General features: G+C 38.4%; 1 protein-coding gene across 2 annotated transcripts in view; it reads left to right on the top strand.

Moving 5' to 3' along the window:
* Window positions 1–452: 452 nt before the first annotated feature.
* Window positions 453–15,544, top strand: part of CHEK1 (checkpoint kinase 1) — a 28,368-nt gene continuing 13,276 nt past the window's right edge. Inside the window, exons 1-9 of one of the 2 annotated variants that reach the window (XM_081037348.1) lie at window positions 453–770; window positions 1,361–1,445; window positions 2,079–2,152; window positions 2,254–2,477; window positions 3,660–3,724; window positions 3,813–3,882; window positions 9,220–9,408; window positions 9,839–9,943; window positions 11,571–11,666. In XM_081037348.1, the coding sequence (XP_080893474.1) occupies window positions 2,312–2,477; window positions 3,660–3,724; window positions 3,813–3,882; window positions 9,220–9,408; window positions 9,839–9,943; window positions 11,571–11,666 (691 nt within the window). In that variant the 5' untranslated portion in view covers window positions 453–770; window positions 1,361–1,445; window positions 2,079–2,152; window positions 2,254–2,311. The remainder of the gene's footprint in view (window positions 771–1,360; window positions 1,446–2,078; window positions 2,153–2,253; window positions 2,478–3,659; window positions 3,725–3,812; window positions 3,883–9,219; window positions 9,409–9,838; window positions 9,944–11,570; window positions 11,667–15,544) is intronic. The other variant, XM_081037347.1, reaches the window with a different exon arrangement.

Below are 15,544 nucleotides of genomic sequence, written 5' to 3' on the forward strand. Positions count from 1 at the left end.
TTACTTTGTGCTCAGGCAGGTCCCCTTCCCCAGAATTTCCCATTTACGCTGGTTACGCTCTTCTTAAAATCTGCATTGTAAAAGGAGGCGAAGCGGCCTTGTTCTGCCTGCCCGTTCCTTCCACATGGAGGAGGAGAAGACAGGACTAGCGAACGAAGCTGCTCGTCCTTGACAACGGTGGGGCTAAGGTCCTCTTCGGAGCTGGTGGAGACGACAGCGGGCACCGGAGGCCTCCCCAGCCCCCGACCAGCGGGCCGGCCCCGCGGCTGCCGCTCCCCGCAGAGCTCCCCCGTCGTTCCCGGCCCGGTTCTCGGCAGCCCTTCCCCGCTCCTCGGCTGCGGCTCGGCCGGTGCCGCCCGCACTTGAAGGTGACGGACTGCGCTTGACCCCGTAGCCCCGGCCGGCCGCCGGGCAGGTGCCGGGAGCCGCGGGGCCCGGGCGGCGGCGCGCACGGGCGGGAACGCAGCGTCGCGAGTGCGCGCTCGTCCCACGGCTCCGGCGCCGCCCGGGACCACGACGCGTCTGCGCTCCGCGAGCTGTGCGGGCCCGCTCGGCACCGGGACCGCCCTTCGAGTCCGCACCAGCGCGGCCCGGCTGGCGGGAGCCCGCGGACGGCGGCGCCGGGATCCCCTCCGAGGCTCGGGAACGGGGAGGCGCGCCGGCCTGCTTTACGGCCAGGGCGCGCGGCCTTGCGACAGTGGGACGCCGCCAGTTTTGGCGGGAAAAGCGGCGCACTTGGATTCCTGTGGCGGCGGGCAGAGGACGGCTTGGTGAGGAAGGCGGCGGGTAGGGTGGCAGGGGAGCCTGGAGAGCAGTCCCGGGTCCGCATCAGCCCGGGGGCAGGCGACGGGCGGGGGCCGCGGAGGGCGGAGGCGGGCGGGGCGAGGGGTCCCGGGGTCGGGGGCCGCGGAGAGCATCCCTCGGCCGGGCTGCCTGCCACCCGCTCGTCCCGCCGCCGCCCGGGGCAGTTTGGCTCCGCCCCGGGCCCCTCCCGGCCCCGGGAACCCGGTGGGGGTCGCTCCCCTTCACCGTCCGGCGCGGAGCCTCGTCCCGCAGCCCTTCCCCGTGTCCGCCGTGCGGCGTGGTTCCCAGCCCCTCGTCACGACTGTCACGTTCCCGGCGAGGCTTACTTAGCAGGACAGTCGCAGCCTTCGCTGTGCGCACGGAGGTTTGCAGAAGCAGACGCCACAACTTAGGGTACTTGTGTGCAGCCCCGACTCGGATAAAATGTGGGTGCTGAGGTGTCGGGAGAAACAGGCACGTGTGTTAAGGACTGCAGGCAGGACGCAGAGCTCGGTGGCTTCACCGCTGCCTGGCGCTCGTGGTCATCCCCCACCTCCCTGGGTCCTGCCTCTTGCAGCCGCGGTGCCCGGTGGAGTCATGGCAGTGCCCTTCGTGGAAGACTGGGACTTGGTGCAAACGCTGGGAGAAGGAGCCTACGGAGAGTGAGTCCTCCCTGTCGCCCTGCCTTCCCCTCCCTCTTTCTCTCCCTCGGTACACAAGCGGTGTTTGGGAGTTGTTCATTACAGCGGAGCGGGCCTTAGAGAGCAGCTCGCTGCATTGCGCCCCGAGACTTGGTGGGAACTGAAGCTGTACAGGCTTTCGTAAGGGCGTTTCTTTTCCATTTCCCTTGTGAAGAGCTGAGAGGGACCGCGGAAGTCAGTTTCTCCTCCCACGTGTTCCTCCTTGGGCTTTAGTCACAGTCACTACATGAACAACTGAACAGACTCCGGGTCAGGCTGCCCGGTGTGTCAGGCCATCCGCCTGCCACATGCTGGTCATTGTTTTGTTCTTAGGCAGACTCCTCGGTGTCGCCGTGCGCCTGTCTTCTTAGCTGTGAGATGGCGATAATGGTACTTACCCCATAGGTGCTTAGCACAATTAAACCACGGGCATTTATAGTGTCAGGTGTAGAAATGTTAGGAGATGTTATTAAAATTAAGTGAACAGAGCGTGTGTGATGTGGCCTACAATTGCTATTATCCTATTTTCATTTATTTTCTTAAGTATTTATTAAATGACTGTGGTTGTTCAGCATGACTTCTTTGGAACATTGGCTATTGTACTTCATATTTCAGAAGGGAGTAGTATATGTTGAGAGCATGGCAGAAACTATTTCCATGGTTTCTTCTTGGTGGAGAGAGTAATAAAGGTAAAATAGTTTGGGATGGGTCATGTTTAATCTTTTGAAGTTTTAAAAGAAATAGAATTCAAACGTCTGGAATGTTACAACTTTTCCTTTTCGTTTTCTAGAGTTCAGCTTGCTGTGAATAGAAGAACTGAAGAAGCAGTTGCAGTAAAGATTGTAGACATGAAACGTGCCATAGACTGTCCAGAAAATATTAAGAAAGAGATCTGTATCAATAAAATGTTAAATCATGAGAATGTAGTGAAATTCTATGGTCACAGGAGAGAAGGCAATATCCAATATCTATTTCTGGAGTATTGTAGTGGGGGAGAACTTTTTGATCGAATAGGTATGGAGAAAGATTTAAGATAACTATTCTACTAAACACGTTTCTAAATTTGTTTTTTAATCTTGAGTCTGCTGTTTGGTCATTATACATTCATAATTGCTTATGCAACAGAGTGTTATTAATATAAGTTGTTTTGATTTTACAACTTATATTAACACGTGAAAGCATATATAGAGTCATCAAAGAAGGTTTTTCTCAAGTTGTATAAGTGATTTTGGTTGGTATTGCTGTTTTGTAGAATTTAAGAATGATAAACTAATCACGTGGTGAAATATAAGTGCACAGCATTGTTTGCCTATACAACTTTTTTTTGTAGACATTCTAGTTACATGAAATCATTGCATACATTTACAGATTCGAAATAATAGCATGTTGTTTCCTCTTTATTTAAGTGAAATAATTTAGAATTTTCTAGGATTGCTTTGTATATATATATACATATATTAAGTAAATTCTGTTTCTGCTAATTACATGTTCTACGTAGATTCAAAGGCTTGATGTTACAGAACACTGAGAAGTACATAAAATATATTTTGTGGTTCTAAATTTATTATTTAATATATTGAATTAACAGTTAAAACCGATTATAAGAATCTCTGGTGTGTATGTCAGGAGAGAATTGAATGTAAAAGCAAGAGTTAAGGGAGATCAAGATATAAAAAGACAACTGGCAATAGAACATTTCTTAATAAAACCGAAGGAACTTCACAGGCATTCATGATTTTGTAGTGTGAGAGGTTATATGAAGTTTAAATCTGTTGTGAAATATTTCGTGAAATTAGCTTAGATTTGCCCAAGCTTCCACTTTGGCAGTTACATTTCAGGAATGAGAACAATATTGACATGGCATTTTGAAGAAATTAGGGGAGGATTTGAAAGATACCAAATAAATCATGGTTAGTAGATAAGCAGGGGCTTTCAAGTTCTGGCTTTCATTCTTCATTTGGATGATAGTTTGTTATTTCTGTCTAATTTTCCTGTGATGTTCATTTATTTTTGCCACATACCAGATGGGGAAATGTAAGTTATTAAGTATTATATATAAATGGACTCCAGAGTCTTAATTGTTAGCATAGGACTCTGCTAAACTACAATCACAAGTGGTTAATCTTAGAATTAGGAGTCTGTGTGGTTGATATCTGATTATATTTACCTGATATACTAACTTTCATAATCTTATAGAGCCAGACATAGGCATGCCTGAACAAGATGCTCAGAGGTTCTTCCATCAACTCATGGCAGGCGTGGTCAGTACACTTGTCTCTTTTACTTAAAATTAGTATGGATGATGTAAGTTACTAAATTCGGGTATGCTTCTTTCTGCTTTCTTCTTAGATTTATCTGCATGGTATTGGAATAACTCACAGGGATATTAAGCCCGAAAACCTCCTGTTAGATGAAAGGGGTAAGTTTAACATTTTGTCACTGCTACCTAAATTATTTTAATACAGCCATGCAAGACTGTTTCAAGACTTTTACATTACTGAAATTTCAGGGCAAAAAAATTTGAAAAATTTATGAAATTTGGAGACTTATGGCATATTCAGATTTCACAAGTCCTTCATGTTATAGTTGTAGATGTGATAGACAAATCTGAGTATCAACAGTCTTAAACAACTCTTTAATGAAGTTATAAAGGAAAGTTTCTGTTGGAATAGCCTGGACTTTAGCCTTGTCCTATTTGTGCTTTTTAATCTATGACTTGGTAAAGATGCAAGGAGTTTATATTTTATGGGTGTCATGAAAACTGAGAGGAATGAATAGTGAAAGTCTTAGCTTATAGAATCAGTATAAAAAAGATGACAGAAATGTGGTACATATATGGGGGTGCCAAAAAACATGTATATGCATGACTTGTATTTATCTTTTGTTAATACAGTTTTTTTCCTTTCTTAAACTGTATACATTTTTTGGGGCATCCCCTGTATGTAATGGAATATTACTCGGCTGTAAAAAAGAATGAAATCTTACCATTTGTAACATGGATGGACCTAGAGGGTCTGTCTTATTAGTCTAAGTGAAATAAATCAGACTGAGAAAGACAAATCACGTATGATCTCACTTATATGTATGTGGAATCTAAAGAAAAAAATAAACGAACAAATAAAACAGAAACCGACTCATAGGTACAGAGAACAAACTGGTGGTTGCCAGAGGGTACGGGGGTTGGGGAGCTGGGTGAAAAAGGTGAAGGGGTTAAAAAATACAAATTAGTAGTTACAAAATAGTCATGGGGATGTGAAGTATAGTACAGAGAATATAGTCAATAATGTTGCAACAACTGTGTATAGTGCTAGGTAGATACTAGACTAATTAGTGGGATCACTGCGTAAGTTATATAAATGTCTAACCACTGCTGTACACCTAAAACTAATATTTAATGTCAACTGTAATTGGAAAAAAAAGTTTGTGGTTTTTTCCCCCAAAAAAACATGTTGGCAGTGCAAAAAAAAAAGATGACAGCAATGTTAGCTGCATGGGGTAGTAATTTTTATCTGTTTTGTTTAATGTTCTATTTAATGCATTAGAATCGTGTCTGGAAAATAATAGGCATTCAAAAATATTTATTGAATGAATGAATTTAGCAGATCGGAGAGGTGGGTTAGATTCCCTACAAGTTTTCCAGTAGGGAAAAATCTAAAGTCTAGTATTTGGATTGGAAAAACTAACCAAATAAGTACAGTTGAGTGGCCTATCTTTGCCAGTAAAGCAGGTTAAAAAAGACTTTTACTAGGCAGCAAACTTAATAGTAGTCTAATAATAGTCTCCAGTGTAATTTGGTCATTAGAAAACTAAGGTGATATTATTGAGAATGGAAGATAGCAGTCTAGCACTTCTGTGGTGAGGCCACACTGGAAATAATGGGTATCCGGGGATAATACTGTAGAAAGTGTGTAGATCACTGAAGTTTATAGGACAGTGACCAGAATGATGGAAGGACTAGAAACTAAAATAAGGAATAATTGAAGGAACTTGGGAAACCTGCTAATTGTTAAACACAGTACTTCAAAACACTTGGGTGAAAACTGGACGGAAGCAACTTGAATTAGTACAAGGATGACCCTTATTAATGGGTCTGTCCGAAAACTGAATAGGTTGCTTTGGAAAATAGCGAGATTATAACATGAGGGTCAAACACTGGATTATTAATTATCAGGGACTTTGCAAAGGGCATTTACACATTGCTTGGATAGTTGGACCAAAGTACTTTTAAGATCATATTCAACCTTGAAGTTTACTGTTTCTGGCAGTGTTATTCCTCAGGACAATAGTGTACTATCTTACCAGCATCCTTCTAATTTCTTCCTGAACCTATAATTGATCAGACAAGGGGATAAATTAACAAAAGGTTCTTATGTAAACAATGGAGATGTGAATATGTAATAATATCTAGAACATGAAAACTTTGTTCCCAAACTAAAAATAGTGTTTTTTTTTTCTTTATAAAGATAAAAGATGGTCACGAAATATGATCAAAAGTGTAAAGAAGAAAGTAAAAAACCATGAGAAACCCACGAATTAGTTACAACCACTATTAATGTTTTGGTGAATATCTTTTAGATATTCTTTTATTAGCTCATCTACTAACCTAACTTTTTAAGATCCTCCCTTGGTTATTTAGCTTTCTGCAAGTTGTTTCATAAGGCACATAGCAAAATTTTAGTTGTTCAGAAATTGGCGTATAGGAAAAAAGGAATTGCAGAATGGCTTTTTGATGCGTCCTGAGAAGTGAGCACAAGCTGGGACAATTCCTTTTGCTTCTATTTTTCATTCTGTTTCCATTACTTTGTGAATGCTAATAGCTTGATGGTATTATAATCCATTCCTCTCTTTCCTTGTCTACAAATTAAATCCTTTTTTGAGTAAATGCAGGTTTCAAGCTACATAAAATCCTTTAGAAAAGAGCGATTCCATGTCTGTAAATATAAAGACAGTATCGCATAGTGTTAAGAGCTTGAGCTTTAGAGTCCTTTGAACCTAGGTTTAATCTAGGCTGCCTCATAGTAGGTGTGTGGCCTTGGGTAAGTTACTTAACTTCTCTCTGCCTTACTTTCCTCATCTATAACATGGGGATAATAAGAGAAACTACTTGGGTTGTGAGTATAAAGATCTATATAAACACCTGTGTACCTATCTGGCTTAAAAAATAAACCTTAGGGGTGGCCGGTTGGCTCAGTTGATTAGAGCGCAATGCTCATAACACCAGGGTCACCGGTTCAATTCTCGCATGGGCCAGTGAACTGCGCCCTCCACAACTAAGTTGAAAACAATGACTTGACTTAGAGCTCAGCTGTGCCCTCCACTAGATTGAAGCCAACAACTTGACTTGGAGCTGATGGGTCCTGTAAAAACACACTGTTTCCCCAATAAAATTAAAAAAATAATCAGTTGGTAGGAAATTATTAAAAAATAAAAAAATAAAAACTTTACACATATATACACAGCTGACAGCAGTGGTGTTTATCATAGCAAAAACTGGAAACAGTCCAACAATAGAATGGATAAATTATGAAATGGATTTATAGCTATAAGTAATGACATGGATGAATTTCTGGAATATGACATAGAGCAAAAAAGAAGGTTACAGAAGAATTTACAAGTATGATGCTTCTGTTTATATGAAGTTCAAAAATATATAAAATCAAGTATGTTATTTGGAGATACACACATTAAAAAAAACACAAAAGAAAGGGCATAATATAACAAAACTCAGAATGGTAGTTATTTCTGAGAAGGTAAGAAAGAATATATTTAGGGAAGTTTTTATAGGGGATTTCAAACATAATAGAATGTTCTTAAACTGGGTTTTGGATGAGCAGATGTACATTGTATTGTTCATATCTTGCATATTTTGTTTCTATTCATTAATAATGATACAAAAAATGAAACATTACCAATATAGTTGAAGTCCTCCCGTGTATTCCTTCACAAATATATTTCTCTTTCTTTTTCTCAGAAGTAACCACACTCCTCAATTTAGAATTTATTATACAGTAGTACCTCGGTTTTCGAACGTCTCTATCGACGAACATTTCAGTTTACGAATGTCATAAGCCCGGCTGTAAACGCTTCGGTTTTCGAACACACCTCGGAAGTCGAACATGTCACGCAGCTTCTGCTGAGTGCAAGATCCTGAGGCCTAGCTGTCGGCTGTTTTCAAACGTTTCAGAACTCGAACAGTCTTTGGAATGGATTATGTTTGAAAACCGAGGTACCACTGTATACAGTTCTCTACCTGAGTATTATGTTGCAGACTTTATGAAACAAAATCCAAGAAACTGTATGGTCACCCATTAGTATATTCAGTGATTACTACTTTTAAGTAACTTGGAATTCTAATCTCAGTGGTTTATCAAGATTGTGTCACATATAGATATTAAAATCGGTGTCACATATAGATAATTACAGTACATATGTGTATGTATACACATATATATGTAGACACGTATATATGTGTCACATATAGATAATTACAGTAGCTACCTCCCAAGTCAAATACAGGTAAACATCAGTGGCTTACATGTTATATTATGCAGATGTAATTGATTTTTAAAGAATTCCATCTTTTGGGACAGTTGTTTCTAGCTTTAAAAAAAATAGAACAGTGATGACTATAAATTTGTGCACAGACCCAATATAAAAATTGGTCATGTTATAATGAATATTTTTTATGATACGTATCTTTTTTTCCCACTTAAACCTGATTCCTTGTCAATACATATAGATATACCTTTTCTAACAATTACCTACATAGTTTCATTGTGTACATGTATTATGAGATTTAATTATTTCTTTATGGACATTTAAGTTATCTACAAGTAATATTGCTATGAATATCCTTATGCTTGTGAATTTATGGGAGTATTTCTATGGATATCATCCTATAAAAATTACTAGTTCAAAGAGTGTGAATATTTCGAATTGTGATATCTTTTGCCAGATTGCCCTCTAAAAAGGTTGAAAATAGGGAATCTTGCCTAACTCCTAAGACTAGGTTAGATTCCTTTGCTATAAGATCTTGTAATGTTCTATATTTTCATAACCTTCCCAACAGTTTTCTGTTCTTAGTCTTCTCCAATAATTTATCTGCCTACATTTGCTAGTACAGTGGCAGGCAGTCACAGCAGATATTCACCAAGTATAAGTTACATTGAAAGTTCTTCCTGAATTGATGTGTGTTGATGATGGGAAGTCAGAGAGGAAATATATGCTTTTCTGGTTTGTTTTTATACAGAGTTCCTCCTTTTCTCAGCTTAGGCACTTTGACAAGAAGTTCTGATAGTTTGTGGATCTTCAGTTTTGGTGTGTTGTAAAATATTTTCTTCTTGCTGCTGGGAAAGTTATGCCTAATTTATTACCGATGTCTCCTTGCTGCACTCTGCACACCCCGATGAAGGGCCTGGCTCTGCTTTTAGCCTGTCTGGAGTGCCCATTCCCAGAAAGGCAACCCTTTTGACTTCAGTATCCATCTTGAACCAGGTCCAAACTGTTTTTTGTGTATTGATATTTCTTTGAAATTAATATAAGTGACAAGGCCTTTTTTTGTTTTTTAAATTTTGGCTAGGTGGTGCTATCTTTTATTTCTTCTTTTTAAAAATTTCTTTTTTGGTCATTTTAAGGTAGAGAAGTTGTACAAACCTTAAATAACACCAGTGATTTTTCAATAAAACTTAATTCCTTTCAGTTTATCTTGTTACAAAACATTTTTATCCAGCGCCATCTGTTTTTTCCTTTGTTTTAGATAACCTCAAAATCTCTGACTTTGGCTTGGCAACAGTGTTTCGGCATAATAATCGTGAGCGTTTATTGAACAAGATGTGTGGTACTTTACCTTACGTTGCTCCAGAACTTCTAAAGAGGAAAGAATTTCATGCAGAACCCGTTGATGTTTGGTCCTGTGGAATAGTACTTACTGCGATGTTGGCTGGAGGTAAGAGCTATTTTAATCATGATAAAACTATCCTGTGGAAAGCCAGATTTGTTATAGCAAAATAAATTAAATAAACCAAGGGAATCCATACTTATATGATAAAATTTTAATAGTAAGTTACTTATAACTAAGTTGGAACTTTTAATCCCAAACATTTTTAAAAGTGAAGTATGTATAGCTATTAAATGAAATGTCATAGTAGCTCTCATTTTTAAGATTCCTGTGAATACTTTTGGAAAGAGTTAGGCAGGAAATGATGGTTCATCCATTTTTGAGGGCCTCTAAAATTTTTGAGTTGGTGTTCTTAGTTTGAAAACCATATTGAATTAATTTGGAGGAAATGGATTTGTATTGTTGTTTATTTTCCCTTAAAATCTTTACTACATAATGATAAGAACACTCAGAAAACTGAGACTTGTTTCTGTTTTAGAATTACCATGGGACCAGCCCAGTGACAATTGTCAGGAATATTCTGATTGGAAAGAAAAAAAGACATACCTCAACCCTTGGAAAAAAATCGATTCTGCTCCTCTGGGTAAGTGGGTTATCTTGGTTGAAAGTACTGATTTCTTGGATAATGAAGCCTAGTAATAGTTGATTTCTTTTTCTTTTAACTTTTAAATAATCACGTAAGTAAACCATGATCCTTAAGTATGTGTGTTTTTACAAAAAATGAGATCACGCTATACATGCTATTTTGTTGTTTCGTGTTAATGCTTTTTGAACTTTTTCCACGACTATAATAGTAGGTCTACATCTGTTTTTAAAGGCTATGAAGGTAATCTGTTATATGGGCATAACATGCCTTACTATACTTATCTAATTCACTTTGAGATTTAGATTTTTTTCTAATTTTTCTGTTAAGAAAGAAATGTGATGATCATCCGTATAACTTAATCTTTGTACATACCTTTAAATTATGTAATTAAAATTTTAAAAAAATTATGTAATTAAAATAAAAACCCAGAAGTGGAATTGTAGGGTTAAGGATCTATGCAGTTTTTAATTATTATGGTTTACTTTGCCAAATTGCTTTTCAGAAAGTTTGTACAATTTCATCACAATCTCATTAATTTACATTTAAAAAAATACTTGATTAATCTAATAGATCTATAAAAATATATTCACTGTTTTTTGTTTGTTTATTTTTAAATTTTTTATTGGGGAATATTGGGGAACAGTGTGTCTCTCCAGCGCCCATTAGTTCCAAGTCGATGTCCTTCAGTCTAGTTGTGGAGGGCGCAGCTCAGCTCCAAGTCCAGTCGCCGTTTTCAATCTTTAGTTGCAGGGGGCGCAGCCCACCATCCCATGGGGAAATTGAACTGGCAACCTTGTTCAGAGCGCTCGTGCTAACCAACTGAGCCATCTGGCTGCCCCTCTTTACTGTTTTTTTGTTTTTATTTTAATTTGGTATTAATGAGGTTGTATGTCCATTATGTATTTTTAACACATTAATGTCATTAGATCTTTGCATTTGTTACAAATATTTCTCACAATTTGTCATGTATTTTAATTTTGTTTGTGCTATTTTGACATACAAAGATTTTATATTTTTATTTATTTTAATCTATTATCTTGTCCTTTGTAGTTCCTGACTGTGTTGTCAGGTTTGGAAAGGTTTTTTCCACCTCTAATATTAGAAAAACTTATATACATTTTCATTTGTTTTTTTCTGGCTTCCTTTTTTTCATTTAAACCTTTTGCCCATTAGAAAATGATTTTAGTGTCAGGGATTTATGAATTCTTTATCAAGATAATTAAGATATCTTGAGATGCTGGAAAGTAAATTTTCCTTGTAAAACTGTGTGAATGTGGACTTGATTTGGAACAATGAAGTTTGGTATTGAAAATGGATAAGAGGGTTTTTGTATCCTTTTGTTAATGTTGTCACCTGGGGAGAAACATTTCCACCTGGCTCTTTGCTACTTGTTTGCAAATAAGTAAGAATAGGATCTAGGAAGAATATTCTAAGATATAGACAGTAGCAAAGAATAATTGCGTGAATCAAAGCAATAATTTAGTAGCTTTATTTTTTTCTCTTAGCCAGAAATAATATTTGAACATAAGGAAACCAAGGGAGAATATGTTCTGTACCAAAAGGTATAGGCTTTTCTAATCTGCATGCTTCTTTTGTAAACATTGTCATAATGTTTTGTTTTCAGCTCTGCTGCATAAAATCCTAGTTGAGAATCCATCAGTAAGGATTGCCATCCCAGACATCAAAAAAGATAGATGGTACAATAAACCACTCAAGAAAGGTAATATATCCTTAAAATACAAGTATTTTTTTCTGTGAAAGGAAAGGTATTTGCAAAGTCAGTATCACAAGTCAACAATGCAAGATAGCTGTGGTCTCTGCCCTGATGGAGATTATAATGTCTAGTAGCAAAAACAAACAAAAAATAATTTTAAGTTTATTAAAACACATAAAGTCGAAAATCAGAGTACTATAGCTAAGTGTTTGACAAAAGTCTTAAGTGACAGAGAAAACTTATTTTCTCGAGGAAATCTAAGATTTGAAGATTAAAAGGGGAGCTGACCAGATGAGCACTAGCAAGAGGAGTGGCAGATTCTGGACATAGGAAGCAACCTTTTCAGTGTCCTGGAGTTTAGAATGTGGTGCATTTGAGGAACTTGAAAGAAGGCCGGTGTGACATGGGTCATGCTGGCTTGTTGATTATGGTATCAGGGGTGGTTAGCACAGTGTGTGATCCATTGTAGGCACTCAGCAAATGTTTGTGGAGTAAATGAGTGAACAGAGAGAGCAGGAGAAGGAGAGAGGTTTGAGATGAGAACACAGAGGTTGATAGTAACCAAGTTGTGGAGGAGGGCCTTGTAAGCTACATTAAGAATTGTGGGCTTTAGCTTAAGGCTATTGGGGAAATCTTTTTGAGAGATTTTAAGCAAGGAAATGACACGATCACATATACCGTGTGTCTCTGAAAATAAGACCTAGCCGGACAATCAGCTCTAATGAATCTATAATATAAGACTGGGTATAATAACACCCCACCCCACACCACATAATATAAAAGACCGGGTCTTATATTAATTTTTGCTCCAAAAGATACATAAGAGCTGATTGTCCGGCTGAGTCTTATTTTCGGGGAAACACAGTATTTGTTTTTTGTCTTTTATTTTATTTTATTAGTTTCAGGTGTACAAAGCAACATAATAGTTAGACATTTATAACCCTCACAAAGTGATAACCCCCCTCCCTCAAGGTACTACCCCGTTGATATCTTATGACTGTTAACAATACCATTGGTTATCTTCCTTATGCTATACTCCACCTCCTGTGACCATATATACACATATGCATGTGTATATAAAAGTAAACATTTATATATATATGCATATATGTATATATATGCATATATATATAAATGTTTACTTACAGTTGACATACAATATATTCTACTTCAGCTTCAGGTGTACAGCACAGTGGTCAGGCATCTACACAGTCTATAAAGTGATCCCCCTGATAAGTCCAGTGCCCGTCTGACACCCTACATAATCTTTACAACATTGTTGATTATATTCCTCATACTGTATTTCATATCCCCATGACTATATTGTGACTACTAATTTGTACTTTCTAATCACTTCACCTTCTCCCCCATCCCCACCTCCTCCCATCTAGCAACCAACAGTTTTTTTTTTCTATATCTCTGGGTCTGTTTCTGTTTTGTTTGCTTATTTATTCTGTTTTTTAGATTCCACATATAAATGAGATCGTATGGTATTTGGCTTTCTCTGTCTGACTTATTTCACTTAGCATAATACCCTCTAGATCCATCCATGTTGTTGCAAATGGTAAGATTTCATTCTTTTTTTATGGCCAAGTAATACTCCATTGTATAGATGTACCACAGTTTCTTTATCCAGTTGTTTATCAATGGGCATTTCGGTTGTTTCCATATCTTGGCTATTATGAATAGCACTGCAGTAAATATAGAGGTAAATACATTTTTTTGAATTAGTGTTTAAAAGAGCTTTCTTTCTGACTACTATTTTTCATTGTTTTTGATATTTTTGATCCTAGATGTAAGGAGATGGTAGCCTGGACTAGGTTAGTGACAATGGAATTGGAAAGAAGAGATAGATTCCAGAGAAATTTAAGAACTAGAATTGATAGAACTGCTGGTTGTTTATATGTAGAAAGGAAGGAGAATGAGGAATTAAGGATGATTCCTTTCTAGTTTGAACAACTGTGTAAATGGTGGTACCATTTACTGGGATGTAGCTCACGAGGCAAAACAGATTTGGCAGGAAATTTTATTTGATTTTGGACATGTTGAATTTAAGAAGTTAAGTAAAATTGTCTTATAGGTGTGTGTGTGAAACTCAGGACTAGGCTTGAGATGTCAATTTAGGTGTTTTCTTCAAATGGATGGTAATTTACACTGATAGATGAAATTGAGTGTATGAAATTCTAAGGAATGCCAACTTTTAAGTGGTGGGTGGAGGCCAGGGGGACAGATAAGTAGCCAAAGAGATGGGAGGAACCTCAGGAGAATGTTGCTAAGAGAAGAAAATGAATGATGGTGGCAGATCCTGTTAAGTGAATTAATAACATAAAGCCTAAAAATTTGTCCAGTGGATTTCATGATATGGCAGTTATTCAAGACCTTAGCAGAACAGTTCTGCAGGAGAGTTGGGAGTAAGTTCTAGAGTGCAGTGTTTGTACAGCGATTGTAATCTAAAAGAGAGGTAAAGAAGCAGAGTATAAACAGCTCATTCAAGAAGTTCGACTGAGACAGGACAATAGCTGGAGACAAGTGAGTCATTTTTAACTCTTCTCTGAATGTTTCTTTTACCTTTCACCTTTTTATAGTTGAAATCCATCTCTCCCCTGAGGACAGTGCTTCCTCTCAAATGGTGCATGTTTTCTTTTCTATATTCTCTCGTACCTTTGGTCTGAGAGTATGGCAGGTATCCTCTTTGTTCTTCATTATCACTTTCTCCCTTTTTCCCACATTCCTCCCCCTTTCATTTCAAATTTCATGTTATTAGACTCTACCACCCACTCTACCTCCTTGTCATAATCAACTTCTAAACCCCAAATTAAAATTCCTGCCACATTGTCACTCTCTCCAACACAATTCCATATAATTTTTATCATGGTTCTTGGTGATTTAAATATTTATCTGGACGATCCTTCCAATAGGATCTGAATGACCTCACATTTCTTTGACCTCTCTTCTAGTGATTTTGTCTTTAAGCATCCTGCTCTGACCACCAGGGTATTTTTTTCTGGCTTCCTCTCTCTAGCACCCTGACTCCAACTATCCTTTGACTTCACTTGAACTTGCAATCCCTTAATTCTGTTACCTTTTCACTGTCTCTTATCTGCACCCTCTCTGGGTCCTGAGTTCCATCCTCACTATTTTAAATCCCAAGATCAGTCATTATAATACTTCTTTACGTTTATATTCAACTTTCTTGCCCCATTCTCTCTTTATCATACTTGGCAAAACCTAACACAAGTTTAATCCAGTTTTCTAACTACACTTAATACCTGCACAGCTCATTGCAGCTGGAGAAAAATATAAAACAATGTTCACTTTAAATTCAGGATCACTAATCTCGAACAGGCCCTTAATTCTACTAGGCAATCTTAGTGCATTTCCCCCCTTCTTTGACAGCCCACTCTCTTAAGTCACATTTTTATACCTTTTCTTTTCTCTTCAACTTCCAATACCTCTTCCCCATCCTCACTCTCCATTGGTGACAGTATTTCCTATTTCACTGGGAAATAAAAGCAATCACAAGGGAACTTCCACACACTCACTGCCACCTCCGTCCACCTAAGTACCTTTTTACTCGTATACTTCGCTTTCTCCCTGGTTTCTGTGGATGAATTGTCTGCTCCAGACGTAAGTCACCTTTTCTCTTCTACACTAGACCCAGTTCGCTTTTGCCTACTCGGGGACATTGTCTAGCAATTCTTCTCTCTTTCTCCTGTATCATTAATTTTTCCCTCTCTACTGGATCTTTCTGATCAGTATATCAACATGCGGTTTCTCCCATCTTACTTCCTGGTACATGATAGGCATAAAATATTTGAATGAATGGATTAACAAGTAAAAAGGTTGGCTAGACTTAAACACGTTTAAATGGTTTGGGGACAGAT

Source organism: Rhinolophus hipposideros, assembly GCF_964194185.1.
Source record: "Rhinolophus hipposideros genome assembly, chromosome: 24".
NCBI lineage: Eukaryota > Metazoa > Chordata > Mammalia > Chiroptera > Rhinolophidae > Rhinolophus > Rhinolophus hipposideros.